Source organism: Callorhinchus milii, unplaced genomic scaffold, assembly GCF_018977255.1.
Source record: "Callorhinchus milii isolate IMCB2004 unplaced genomic scaffold, IMCB_Cmil_1.0 Scaffold1, whole genome shotgun sequence".
NCBI lineage: Eukaryota > Metazoa > Chordata > Chondrichthyes > Chimaeriformes > Callorhinchidae > Callorhinchus > Callorhinchus milii.
This window is the reverse complement of record NW_024704742.1, coordinates 25438155-25452953: the sequence shown is the minus strand read 5'-3', so window position 1 is coordinate 25452953 and position 14799 is coordinate 25438155. Positions and strand designations below refer to the sequence as shown.

Genomic DNA, 14799 nt, shown 5'->3' with positions numbered 1-14799 from the left:
TCCCTCCTCCTCCCCCACTCACTCACACACACACACGTGTGGGATGCGCCTGTAACCCTGAGAGCTGCGACTGGAGCCGCCGTCTGTCAGCGAAGGAGCGGGAAATCGCCTCAAGTCTGTGTGGTTCCCTCCGTCCTGAAGGCAAACCCCATCGCTCGAAAAAGAGAAGGACTTTATCTTTTTTCTTTTTCTTTGTGCGGATTGAGGTAAGAGCGACTGATGGCGCCTTATGTCCAGGGAGGGCGGCGGCGGCAACGGCAGCAGCGACAACGACAACAAGAGTCCTTTTCTGGCTGCACCGCCAACTCCTTCCATCACTTTGAGGGCTGAAAGCATTTTTTTAATATATAGCTCATCAAAGATAGGAGATCCCCGAGAAAAAAAAATGCCCATGACGCCCCCCCCCCAACCCCCACCAATGCATACATGTGTGATGAGCATGTTTAGGTCATAGCTTTTCTCTGTGCTACTTTGTTGCAGAATATGTTAGTATAGATGTATCTCAAAGGGTGTGTCGTTTCCTCTTGCCACTTTGTTGCAGAATGCCTTGCATACTTCATTTTGGGGCTGAATTAAAAGCATTTTTTAAATATAGCTCATCAACGATAGGAGATCCCTGAAAAAAAAATATGCCCATGACACTCCCCCGATGCTAGACCTTTCCAATGAGGTATAAATCATGTCAATACGTCCATCGGTTATTGCTTCCTTGCAGCTACGCTCGCAACCGGTTTCATTTAATCGGCCTCACTTTCATCTGACATTTTATTTGACCTTGAAAGGCGTGATCTTTGCTTAAAGTTAAGAAAATGTGTTATTGAACTCGTCAGCATCCCTTGTTCACATATTTGCACACATATCCTTTTGGGAGGACTCCTGTTGGGAGGACTCGGCCCGAAGACTCAGTGGAAAGACTCCTGGTTGGGCAGACTCCTGGTTGGGAACACTCCTGACACATAGACATTTTGCCTTTATTAGTATAGATCTGTCACTAGAAGGGTGTGTGCCCTGTGTCACTACTTTGCTGCAGGATACCATGCATACCTTTTTGGGGGTTTAGAGGATTTTTTAATATAGCTCATCAAAGATAGGAGATCCCCAAGAAAAAAAATGCCCATGACGCCCCCCCAACCCCCACCCCCCCCCTCACCGCCACCAATGCAAAACCTTTCCAATGAGGTATAAATAATAATAAAATAATAATAATCCTTGCATTTGATATAGCGCTTTTCACGTCTTATAGACGTCCCAAAGCGCTTCACAGAATATATCGTAAAGTGAATTGACTGTATATTTGTGGGCGAACGCGGCAGCCAATTGCGCACAGCATTGTCCCACAAACAGTCATGGATTGAAAATGACCAATTTATTATTGTTTTTGGTTTTGGAGGGATTATTATTAGGCTCTGTGTGGAGTAAGGAAACTTGCCCAAGGTTTCGCCCTCTGCCTGGAATTGAACTCAGGTCTCTCGCTTGCAAAGCGAGCGCTCTAACCACTGAGCTACAGGATTCCACGTATCATATCTCTAAGTCAGTTGGTTATTATGTTCTTGACAGACAGACATTTCGTCTTTATTAGTATAGATTTCCAGCATTTGCAGTCTTTTGCCTTTTGTTTAATGCCCGATATTTGCTTTGCTACAGGTTCACTTCTGGTCTGAAAGGTTGAATAGGCAGAGCATCACGTTGTATTGTAGCCTGTTTTTCAGACCCAGGAGTAGAAGATCAGAAGTAGAAATTGGAGGGTAATATATTATAATTATTATCATTGCGTATTCCCTTTTTAAAAATGTTTTTTTATTTTTGCTTAAACCAGGCCATCGCTTTGGGGTGTGTGAAAAAGTTGCCTGAAGTAAAGTAAGATGGTCGTTTTCATCTGTAGCGATTGTGGGGCATCTGTAAAGAAGACTCAAGTGGAAAAACATGTCAACAGTTGTCGGAACTGTACGTGTCTGTCATGCATTGACTGTGGCAAGGACTTTTGGTAAGGATTTCATAATGGGGTGACTCTAAAATTAGCTGTTTTTCTATAAATGGGTCTGCATTTGTTTTCCCATTTTCTTGGGTCTCTGCACAATATGCTATATCCAGTTGAGAGAGTGTGGGTGTTACGATGAAACTGCACTCGAGCAGATGAATTGAGTATTGAGTATTCCAGGGATGTATCAGTAGGTGTATGCTCCTTGATACTGTATGGTGTTTAGGTTCTGACACAACATTTCACTACCCTGAATGTTAGTTTTTCATTGAAACGCCTGGTTTTCAAGGTTTAGTACCAAAGCCTTTACAATTCTGGAAATGCCTTGTGGTTGTAGAGGTTTTGCTGCACAAAAGCTTTGAGAAGTGAAAATTTAGAATGTGAGCAATGTCATTTGGTTCAGTTGGTAGTACGTACGCTTGATTCTGGATCAGTAGGTTGTTAGTTCAAGCCCTACACCAGGATGTAAGCTCATAATCTAACCTACATTCCTTTGCTGTTCAGAGGTTGTCCTGCAGTGTTGGTGGTGCCCTCCTTTGGGTAAGACGTTAAACTGCTCTGAAGATTCAGATGGCTGTTACAGGTGCTGTACCACCAACTGCATCAAAATATCACTGCCAACAACTCGTTTGTTTGTCCCAGTCACTTAAGTACAGTGTGATTCTCCTGCAGTTCTGAAATGGATAGGTTACACAATGTAAAGCACCACGTACAATATAGCATTCTGTCCATACACATCAACCAGAACTGAAAATTGAATAGTATAATCTCTTTTTACATTGGGTAGATATTTCAATTATTTTATATAATTCATGTTTGGATACTGCTGTAAGGAGGGCACTTTCAGACAATAAAAGGCACAGATTTTAGATTCGCTGTTCACCTAATTGTGATTTATTTTCCCTGCGCTAAATCAACATCTGTTATTATTTACAGGGGAGAGGATTACAAGACTCATATTAAATGCATTACTGAAGATGAAAAGTATGGTGGTAAGGGTTTTGAAGCCAAGGCCCATAAAGGAGATGTGAAACAACAAGAGTGGATACAGGTAAGATGGCTAAGCTTGTCTCAGTTGGTTCCTATGAATCACTTGGTGTGAGAAACTGAAACACAATTTTCGCTAAAAGTAAAGTGTTTTTAAAAAGTTACCTGCATTTAATCTGTCATTGTTTTTTTTTCTTTCTACCAAGGCTGTTTGTGGGATATTACTGTGCGCAAACTGTCTGCCGCATTTCACCCACAAAATAAACAGTTAATCCACTTTACAGTATATCCTGTGAAGGGCTTTGAGATGTCTCGACAATGTGATAAGGCGCTATATCAAATTCAAGGATTATTATGAATTATTATTGAGACCTCTCAAAGCACTTCACAGAATATATTGTAAAATGTATTGACTGTGTATTTGTGAGGGAATTATCGTTCATTTATTGAATTTTCAAACTGAGCCCCAGTATGTGATTGTATTTTTTTATAACTATAGGCTGTAGAATTTACTATAAAATTGCATTTTATTTGCAATGGTGTATTTACTGCAATTTAACGTTTGTAAAGTAAGGCATAGTTGATGGTGAAAACTGCATAATTATCATTTATAACTTAGAAAATGTAGTGGGCATGTTTGTATTTATAGTTGCATGTATCTTTAAGTTTATTTTTTTTTATGTATACAGAAAGTCCATGAAGCTATGGATAACTCAAAAGTCAGTGCCAAAGTTCGTGAAATTCTAGAGCAGATCAGTTCTTATGATAACGTACCACGAAAAAAAGTCAAGTTTCAGGTTTGTACTTGTCTAATTTCCCTTTTTAATGCAATGTTAGTCAAACATTTTTGAATCTATATCATGAATCTATGGGTTGAGATCAGCAGAGAAAAAACTGGATCATGAGTATTTCTGAAAGCAACATATTATTTCTGGAAATTAAAGCTACATTTCTGGTGGATATAATGGCATTTAATAATTATTATTATTAATAATCTTGCATCTGATATAGTGTCTTTCACTTCGGGAGGACGTCTCAAATCGCTTCACAGGATTTACATTGACTGAGTATTTTGTAGGCAAACTATTATACCAAAATCAATTATTTCAACAATAACAATCTTTAACAGCCATGCAGAGTGAGTGCCCTGATAATCAATCGCCATAGATAAATACCAGCCATGGCTTTGCAATACATGTAGTTAATGTTATGCCACACTAAACTGAAGCTTTACATCTTGCAGTGCTCTTGTGGAAAGTCCTGTTTAAAATCTGTTCTTTCCGTTGTCCTTCAAACAAGACGTTAAACCGAGATTTTGTTCACCTATTCAAGTGGAAGTTAAAGATCTTGTGGCACTACTTGAAAAGAGAGGGAGTTTTTCCCGGTATTCCAGCCAACAATCTCCCAGAGAAAAGTCATTCATTTCATGGCTATTTGTGGGGCATTGTTGTGCACAAATTGGCTTCTGTGTTTGCCTAAAATACCATACAGTAAAATACTATAAAGAGCCTTAAGATATTCCCACAACGTGAACGGCACCATATCAGATGTAAGGATTATTATTTATTATTCTAATAATAAATTGATTCATGCAATTAGAGTCGTGTCTTATTAAAATCAGTGGTCTTAAACTACATTATTAAATATATGATTGAGTGATATCTTAAACTTAAGACGCTCAATGTACGCTGATAATTTCCAGGCTTGAAGCTGTAGATTTTCAAAACTCCTTTTTAAATTGATGTGCAAATTGATAAATCAGCAATGTATCAACTTTCAAATAACCCAAATTAAAATGCCACGTTTTGAGTGAAAGGAGTAGTTTGTCTGAGGAAACATCAAATTGCTGCAACCTAAACTCTGCAGAGATGAATGATTGAATATTTATAAAGATATATTTAGATCTGTTTACATTGTGTGCAGAATTGGATGAAAAACAGTTTGAGGATCCAGAATCAGATTCTGCAGGAGCAGGTGTGGGAGATCTTCACTACTGCGATCGCCAAAGTAAGTCACAGAAGTTGCAAAGTTTCTTCAAACACGATGCCTGCAGGAGTTTATGAATTTCTTTTAAAGCAGAATGACGAAGGTCACTCTTACACCTTTGGGATATGAACATATCCCTCCATCACCCAATGGGCAAGAGAAGAGCAAATAGCACTCAAAATAACACCTGCATGCGAGCCTATGTAAGTGTCTGGGACTAGTCGATAGATGGCAATATCTAGGCTACAACAATAATCTAAGCACTCTTATCCCAGGATTCCCCAGGCATTAGCCCTGCAGACTCCTTTTTCTTTAGTTCTGCACATGATCTGATGGATGATTTTTCCCCTTCCCTACAAATCCTCCATTTACAAGATTAAAAGAAACCTGTTGAAACTCTTTGTTCCAGAGCTAGTAATTGAACTTTACTTTATAATCATACGTTTGCTTCCTTTCTTACCTTCTCTCCCATCACGTGTGGATATTCCTATAATAAATTTTGCACTTGATATAGATCCTTACATCAAAACATCTCAATGAGTTGCAGAATTTCTTCTGTCCTTGGAACATGGCAGCAAATTTATGCACAGCAACATCCCCACAAACAGCTAAGAGGTGATTGACCAATTTAACTGGATGATTTTTTCAAAGCTTTACTCCCTTGCATTTCGTAGGCTGTTTTCCTACAAGGGTATATTTACCTTTGCTGAGCAACAGTGTAACTGTATTCCTCTAGTGGTATAATGTTGATTTTTGTTGTCACTACTTGAAAATTAACTTCCACCTCCAACACCCACTTTTACCCCAAGATGTGGTATGAATATCTGGATTGCCAACTGGTTTCAATTCTTATTTTGAATTGTTTTATTTGATTTCGTAAGTGACAACCACATCTCCCCGGGGAGTGAGCATAACATGTGACCATAGAAAACTGACTTTATTTGCAACATTGGCTGTTGTAAGTCCGGTAGTGTATTGGTTAGAGCACACGCCTTGCAAGCGAGAGGACCCGGGTCTGAATCCTGGGCAGGGCGAAACCTTAGGCAAGTTTCCTTACCCCACAGGGGGTCGTCACTGAAGAGCATTGTGGAGGAGGGGGGAAAGATAACAAAAACATTGTCAAAGAGATGTCTTGAGGTGGGCTTTCAAAGTAGGGAGGAGCTGAGTCAAAGGAAGTCTGGGATGGAGTTCCATAGAGCGGGGGCAGAATAGCTGAACGATTTACCACAATATCTGTCGTATTATTAATTATATAAAGATACAATGTCTGACAGGTTTAGGTAAAACATTTTCATGAAAGCATTTGTTTTAAAAAAAAATCCCTCTCCCCACCATCCCCAAAATGGGTAGCATTTGTTTGCCAAAATCCTTATGCTACCTCAATGTGCCTGAAGGGGGCGATGGACACTAAGGAATGTGTTTCTCAAATAGTTTCCAGACTCGAGAGCTGTTGCAAACATAAATTTAGCTTACAGAGCAGAGACTCTGTCCTGCATTAAGGGCACTAAAGAAACACAAATTATTGTTGTTCTCAAAGGACCATCTGTGCTGAATGTCAGCTGAAGAAATGGTGGGGAGTCCCTGCACTGGAGACACAAAGAATTAGTCAGTGTTTCAACTCCTGCCTGCTGTCAACAACAACAAATTACATTTGTATGGCGCCTTTCACGTCAGGAGACATCCTAAGACGCTGTCCATTGAGTCCTGGTAAAGAGTGGGGGATGGTTGGGGGTGGGGTGGAAAAATTAGGGGCAGAACTCCTGTAAATATTAAGCTCTAAAACTTGCAGATGTACATAATACAAATTTGGCACCTCTTTCACTGCTATGTGGTTTAATAATTCTGCTGTGTTGACATAGAACGTGTCCCATTTTTGTTAAGGAGCCAAGCAACCAGCAGCAGGCAGAGAAATCCTCAGAGGACAGCCAAGCGACGTCGGAGGCATTAGAAGTGAACCAGGGTGAAGCTTGTGCAGAAAACAACAAAGAGAAGAAAAAGAGCAAACGAGAGAAAAAAGAAGAGAGGCAAAAGAAAGGCAAAAAAGAAAAGAAAGACTTGAGCTTAAAAGAAGATAAAAATGGCAGAAAGCTAGAGGCAGAATCCGAGGTGAATAGTCTGGAAAGCAAGACGAAGAAAACAAACAAAAAGCAGCGGATCAAAGGTAGAGACGGTGAAGTGGAACAGAATGGTACCCAGACCATTGAATGTCACGCACAACAGGCGGGTAAAAGCTTGAAGAACAAAAAACGCAAACGTGACAATCCCTCTGAAGGTGGGTAATTAGGGCTTCTATCCTGTAAGAGAAGAATATGAATAATTGTTGACTCCAAACCACAATATATTTATAATCCTTATAATCCTTGCATTTGATATAGCGCTTTTTACGTCTTCTATACATCTCAAAGCGCTTCACAGAATAAACTATAAAGTGAATTGACTATATATTTGTGGGCGAAACGCGGCAGCCAATTGCGCACAGCAGTGTCCCACAAACAGTCGTGGATTGAAAATGACCAATTTATTATTGTTTTGTTTTGGAGGGATTATTATCAGCCGTGTGCAGTAAGGAAACTTGCCCAAGGTTTCACCCTGCCGGGAATCGAACCCAGGTCTCTCGCTTGCAAAGCGAGTGCACTAACCACTGAGCTACAGGACTCCATATTTGTGTAGTACTTAGCCTATAAACTGTGTAAACAATTCAATCCTTTCAATTTGTGTTTGGATTAAATCGATAGTAGTGATGTGTGGACCTTAACACTGGCTTCGCACAGCTGGAAATGAGCGCTTGCGTCCGTGATCCATAAGTCCCAATTCCCTAATGAAAAGTCTGAACTCCTGAACGTGGATGAACCAGAAGACCAAATAGGGTTTTGGAAAATCCAACACCAGGAAAAGGAACCGTGAGGAGTTGCCTCGTAATGTAAAAGTGTCATCAAATTAATAAAGGAAAACGTCCTGAATTCTGACCTTGATTAACACAACACAAAACCTTTGAATTTTCAGCACAGTGAAACAACATGCTACGATCTTGAATGAGATGAATTCCTGTATGTGAAAACTGCTTGGGTACATGTTGCTGTTAAAGATTCCCACACCTGTTATTAACTATTGTCGGTATAATTGTCCAGAATCATCCTGCTTTTCATTGTGCAGCCTACTATGGAGAGCTGCTGTCTTTTTCCACAAACAGCCTTGTGACTTGCTGTTGTCATTCAATTTCTGCATGAAACAGATGAGCCCAAATCCAAACAGAAGAAAGCTGAAGTTACTGAAACTGAGGAAGTGAAGGAAAGTGATGAAGAAAAGCAAGGTATTTATTGATGATGATGATGATAATAATCATCAGAAAGCCAATAGGAGTTTGCTTTCAATCTCACCCGAAACTCAATAACTGATTTTGTCTGCAGGTGTGTTTATTTTTAACCTACTGCGCGTTTGTTAAGATGTTTGTTGGAAATGCAAAACTTTTTTTTAAAAACACTATCTGTGTATCTTTGAAATTTATATTGTTTCATCAACTGACTGTATTTTACTTCAGAAAAATTCAACTGGAAAAAGACCATCAGTTCTGTGCTACAGCAATCTTCAGACCAAGAACTACCTGTTAAAAGACTAAGAAAGAAGGTATGTTCTGTTTCAGCTTCTTTTTTTAAATAAAAAAAATCTATTGCAGCTGTGTAAACATGGCATTTAATGTAGTGATATCAAGATAGACCATGTGAAATTGTGGTTGTAGAATCACGTTTTGTGTCTATTTGGTTTTTGGTTCTTCTAATGATTACAACAACAACAAGATTGCATTTATAGAGCGCCTTTCACGTCGGGAGGACATCCCAAGGCGCTGGACAGTTGGGTCGGGACCTGAGCATTGGGGGGAAATGGTCAGGGTGAGGGGAGGGAAGGGAGGGAGCGAGGAGGGGGTAGAGAGTCGAGAGGGGAGCTGAAGGCACGGTTGAAGAGAAAGGTCTTGAGACCGGCCTTGAAGGAGGAAAGGGAGGAGGCTGCGAAGGTACTGGGGGATGGAGTTCCAGAGCCTCGGGGCTGAGAGGCTGAAGGCCCGACCACCGATGGTAGGGCGGTTGGGCGGGGATGTGGAGCAGACCAGAGTCAGAGGAACGGAGGGTACGGACAGGTAAGTAGGGGGATAGTAGGTCGGAGAGGTAGGAGGGAGCAAGGCCGTGGATGGCCTTAAAGGTGAGGATGAGGATCTTGAATTCAATCCTCTGGGGGATGGGGAGCCAGTGGAGGCGAGCGAGGGTGGGAGTGATGTGGTCGCGAAGCCTGGTGCGGGACAGTACACGAGCTGCAGAGTTCTGAATGACCTGCAGCTTGTGGAGGGAGGTGCCGGGAAGGCCGATTAGTCTACATCACACATCATGTAATATTTGTTGCAATTTAAATAGTTAAAATTGTTTTTTTTATGGTGCTAGAATGTAAAATCGGGATTAGCTGAAATAGTTGGGGGGGGTTAAAAGAAACATTTTTACACAGTCATTGGAATATGGAATACTGTGCCACAATCGGCAATCAAGACTAAGACCATAACATCATAACATTTAAAAGGGAATTGGATAAATGTTTGAAGAGGAGTGTAGATGGGGAAAACATTTGGGATGAGAGTAGTTGGCTCCGGTGGAGGAGTTGGATGGATAGTCTGTGTGACCTCCTTCTGTGCTACAATTGCCAAGATTGCAATCTGGAAATCTCTCGCTTATGATTTCATCTGAACTCTTGCAGGTAATGTCCCAGTATTATGCCGTGTGTGGTAACAGTAACTTCAAGTCCGAGGAGCAACTCCTGGCAACCTTCAACAAGAAGATAAGCAGTAATCCCAAATTTAGACTTTTGAAAGATAAAGTGAAACTTGTACAGTAAAATTTTATACAACTAAACTGCTGTTGGACCTTATGCTTGTTGAGAGGGTAAAATAGCTGGACTGCATGTTGATGGAAATTGCTCTCCTGTTTTCTGTCTGACTTTGGATTTTAGGCATTTTTTGAAATCTGATGATAAATTTGTACCATTGATTTAGGTAATTTAACTGTACTTTACTGCGCTTCTGAGATTCTCCATGTTTAAAAACAAATCCTATTTTTACATGTTTTGCAAGAGTTTGCCTCCTTTCCAACCTAGTATTTCGAATTTTTTAAAAACATTTATACAACAAAACAATTTAGGATCTGCATGTATATTGTAACCATTTGGACAATTATATGTATTAAATTCATATTTTCAGATTAAGAGATTAAAAATATACTTTCCAAATTATATATAGTTTGATCACTTGTGTTAGGTGATTAAAAATGCTAAAGTAATACATGGTTTGCATTGGCCAGCAGTTGACTAAGGTTACTTGGGTTAAACAGTTATTATAGTCACAACAATTCTTCCAGGACAGTTTACTTTGCTTGCAGTTTGAGAAAATTTAAATTATAGATTATATACTTACAAATATATAGTCATTGAACTTCACGGTAAATTCTGAAGCTCTCTGAAAGATGCTCTTGACATGTTAAGGCGCTATAACAAATATAAGGCGTGTTGTTCGTTGTTGTCTGGTGATGCCATTGTGGTGTCCACCACCTCCACCACTACAGTAAACATTTATTGTTTCCACCTTTTTGCAAAGCTCTGATTTTCAACAATACGAAGATCTTCTATCTCGCTGCATTGGCCAATATGGGCCATTAAACCAGAGGTTTGAAAAAGACATTTTCCAGGATTCCAGTCTTCCAGAATATGTGGCAATCAGTTTGCGCCCAGCAAAGTCCGACAAACAGCCTTGAAGTCAATGACCAATTTTTTGGGGGGCATTGTTGACCAATGTAGGCTTAACGACTAGTTGTTGGCCACTGACTGCTCCACAAGATTGTATTGGAAAGATGTCTGTTGCTGCTTGCATCCCCTTTATTTTTAATCCTGATGTGGAATGATCAAAAGAATTGATGAGATCAAACCAGCAATATCACTGGAAGATTTCTTACAATAACAGTGATTCGCTTTGAGGGAAAATTGGGAGCTGTGGAGTGCTATGTCTTAGAAAATCTAATATGAAATCTAAATTTGCAATGCAGCCTTTCCAAAAGAAACTGGTGGGTAGCTTTCCAATAGTAGACAATCAGAGCTAAAATATTTAGCTATACCGTTACCACACACCAACCAGCACAAAAACTTTTGCACAGAAAATAAATTTATGAGAGCAGACTTAATGCACAAACTGCACTCGTGTGAATGAGTTTTTAACAAGGGTCGTTTGTGAGTTTTACTGTTGGATGATTGAGCCATTGTAATTGAGACAAAAAAAATCATAATCCTAATAATATACTCACAGGATTTACTGTAAAGTATAATGATTGTTTATTTGTAGGTTACTACATTTTCACTTGTTTAAATGTAACTTTCACTGTCATTTACCAAATATTGCAAGATAAATTATTACATTCCAGGCAAAAAGAAGAAATGCTGCGTTTCAGTATGTGGATTTGGGGAATTTAAAATATTTGGAGGAGAATATGAGAGAGTTGTGAAACTGATGTCCAGCAAAATGTTTTGTTTTCCTCATTGTTACCTTTTACTATGTGCATAAACACTGTTCAGAATTTGTCTTCATCCTTGTTTGAAATGGGTTTGAATATAATAAAGGATATTTTTTTCTAAACTTGACAGTTACCAAGTTCTTCTATTTTCAGTGCCTCCCCAAAGCTGTGGTTTTGTAAATTTTCAGCCCCTGCATTGGTACACAGCAGTAAACTCTAATATTGCGGTAACAATCTACTCAAATTATTATTCATGTAACTTTGATCCATAACTAAAAACTACTCATGCTTAAATTTGAAATTCTATGTTTTTAGAACTTGTTTACTTAATAAGCTTGATTCTAATTTTCTCCACTCTGTTAAGTGATACCTTGGTACAGCTCTAGGGATTCCAGGTTCCTCGCTCAAGCCTTGTTCTTCACGTGTGATCTGCACGATGCACATTTTCAATTTGTTTTGTTTTGCAATGTACATTTTGTCCAGTGCATGAAATGCTTGGATCTCGCCTTTCAATTTGAGTGCCATGGTGATTTGTTCAGTAAATGACTGGAGAGTGTGGTGATTGCAGCCCATGTCCGAATTGTGCAACAGAACAGCAGAGAAATATTTAATGGAGGGGAGGCAGATAGATAAAGCTGTCAAGAAAGCCAATGGGATTCTAGGTTTTATAAATAGGGGCATAGAATACAAAAGAAATGAGGAGATGCTTAAGTTCTATAAACAATAATCGTTCTTGCATTTGATATAGTGCTTTATGATGTCCTTGAAAAGTCTCAAAGCACTTCAGAGGTTTTTCTGTAATGTTTTTTGACTGTGGTTTGTAGTTGAATGTTATTAGACTGCAGTTAGTTTGGTTACCCCCTTTTAGGAAGGATGTGAGGTATATAGAAAGGGTTCAGAGGCAATTTACTAGTATAAAGCCATGAATGAGTGAATTTTCCTACAAGTAGAGATTGGAGGAGCTGAGTCTATTTTTGCTGGAACAGAGAAGGTTGCAGGGAAACCCAATGCAAATCTTTAAAATTATGAGGGTGTTCATCCAAGGTTGCACACTTCACCTCACCGAGCCAGTCTGGAACCTTGGCGCCTTGTTTGACCCTCAACTGTCCTTTCTACCTCACATCCATGCCATGATCTGCTCTGCCTTCCCCCACCTCCGCAACATCGCCCGGCTCCCCGTCTTTTTCACACCGCAGGCCGCCGAGACCCTCATACACGCATTCATAACATCCAGGAACTCAGCTTGTCGGCCTCCCCAACTCCTGCCTCCATAGGTTGCAGATCATCCAGAACTCTGCAGCCCGTGTCCTCTCCCACAACAGAAACTGGTGGATAGCGAGACCCTATCACCCCCATCCTTGATCGATTCCAGTGGCTTTCCATCACACAGAGGATACAGTTCAAGATCCTGATCCTCACTTTCAAAGCCCTCCATGGCCTTTCCCCTCCCCACCTCTGCGACCTCCTAACCCCCTACCAACCTGGCCGCTCCCTCCACTCAGCAAGCTCCAGCCTGCTTTACATCCCCCTCCTAGTCCGCCCCACCATTGGCAGGCGGGCCTTCATCCACTCTGCACCCACCCTTTGGAACTCCATCCCGAAGTCCCTCCGCCTCACCCTTCCCTCGCCTCCTTCAAGATCTGTATCAAGATCCGCCTCTTCGACCGTGCCTTCGGTCACTCTCCTAGCCTCTCCACCCCCGTCATCCCCGATCCCAGCCCCCAGCTCATGTCTGAAACACTTGATTGTCCAGCGCCCTGGGACATCCTCCCAATATGAAACGCGCTATACAAATGCAATTTTATTGTTCGGGTAACTGTGTAAGAATTCTATGTAATTAGTTAGATGATAATAATAATCCTTGCATTATCACGTTGTCGAGATATCTCATGGCGCTTCACAGGATTTACAATAAATGTTTCTTTTTACTATTTTGCAGATGAAACGGCAGCCAGTTGTGCATAGCAATTTAAGCCCTCAGGATGCTACCCCGCGTGAAGGGTGCTATAAAAGTGCAAGTTCTTGTTGTCCCATAAACAGCTATGGAGTGAGTGACCAATTTTAGGACATTGGGAGAAACTAAAATCACGGCATCTTTGACGTCCATCTGAACAGGCAGATGGGGGTCTCGGTTTAACGACTCATCCAAAGGTTGGCCCCCCCAGCGCAGCATTGGAATGTCACCTTAGACAATGTGATTCGAAGTCCCGAGGTGGGACTTGAACCTACAACCTTCTGACTCAGGTACGAGTGCCACCACTGAGCCAGGATGACACACATGATGAATACAATCACAATAATGAACTGTAACCAGAAACAAATTTATTGTTAACTTTGCCAAAGTGCCTCTATCAACACCGCTAATATTAATCATTGCTTTGGAAAGATTTTCGAGCTGCAGAGTTCTGAATGACCTGCAGCTTGTGGAGGGAGGTGGCGGAAGGCCGGCGAGGAGAGAGTTCCCATAGTCCAGCCTTGAGGTGATAAAGGCGTGAACCAGTGTTTCAGCAGCGTGAGGGGTGAGGTAGTGGCGTAGTCTGGCGATGTTCCGGAGGTGATGGAAGGCGGTGCCAGTTGTGGTGCGGATGTGAGGAAGAAAGGACAGCTCAGGGTCGAACAGAACCCCGAGGTTCCTGACCGGCTTTGAGAGGTGGAGAGTGCAGCATTGGATGCTGATGGTGTCAGCGCCTGAGGTGCGGAGGCGCTGACGTGAGCCAATCAGGAGGGCCTCGGTTTTTCGCAACACCCCCCCAACACCCCACCCCAACACCAACACCCCACCAACACCAACCGCCCCCAACACCTCCCCCCAACACCAACACCCCAACACCCCCAACACCAACACCACCCCAACACCAACACCCACCCCAACACCACCCCAACACCAACACCACACCCCAACAGCAACACCCCAACACTTCCCCCACCCCAACAACCCCCCAACACCAACACCCTAACACCAACACCCCCCCAACACCAACACCCCAACACCCCTCCCCAACACCCCCCAACACCAACACCCACCCCCCAACACCAACACCCCCCAACACCAACACCCCCCCGAACAGCAACACCCCAACACTTCTCCCAACACCCCCCAACACCCCCCAACAACCCCCAACACCAACACCCTAACACTAACACCCCCCCAACACCCACCCAACTCCCCACAGCACCCCCCCCAACCACCCCCCCCAGCACCCCCCCAACCCCAACACCCGCCCCAACACCCCAATCCCCCCCAACACCCAACACCCCAACACCCCCCAACACCCCCTCCAACACCCCAACACCACCCCAACACCCAACAAC

The 14799-nt window shown here is 41.9% G+C and overlaps 1 protein-coding gene across 2 annotated transcripts; it reads left to right on the top strand.

Moving 5' to 3' along the window:
* Nucleotides 1-21: 21 nt before the first annotated feature.
* Nucleotides 22-11600, top strand: lyar (Ly1 antibody reactive homolog (mouse)). Of its 2 annotated transcripts, none has more exons than XM_007897323.2 (9): nt 22-206; nt 1817-1984; nt 2915-3029; nt 3655-3762; nt 4889-4972; nt 6833-7223; nt 8184-8261; nt 8490-8575; nt 9689-11600. In XM_007897323.2, exons 2-9 carry the CDS (start codon nt 1863-1865, stop codon nt 9824-9826), a joined length of 1122 nt encoding a protein of 373 aa, XP_007895514.2. In that variant the 5' UTR covers nt 22-206; nt 1817-1862; the 3' UTR covers nt 9827-11600. The 2 variants fall into 2 exon arrangements, with proteins under 2 accessions (XP_007895514.2, XP_007895513.2); XM_007897322.2 differs by lacking the exon at nt 22-206 and adding an exon at nt 2483-2561 and having other exon boundaries at nt 1846-1984.
* The last annotated feature ends 3199 nt before the right edge of the window (nt 11601-14799 follow it).

What these genes read in the sequence shown, in the direction of transcription:
- lyar (XM_007897322.2), top strand. Translation starts at nt 1,924, where the DNA reads ATGTCAACAGTTGTCGGAACTGTACGTGTCTGTCATGCATTGACTGTG. An exon ending in GATTCAGATGGCTGTTACAG is followed by an intron (nt 2,562 to 2,914) that starts GTGCTGTACCAC and finishes TATTATTTACAG; the next exon opens with GGGAGAGGATTACAAGACTC. An exon ending in GAAAAAAAGTCAAGTTTCAG is followed by an intron (nt 3,763 to 4,888) that starts GTTTGTACTTGT and finishes CATTGTGTGCAG; the next exon opens with AATTGGATGAAAAACAGTTT.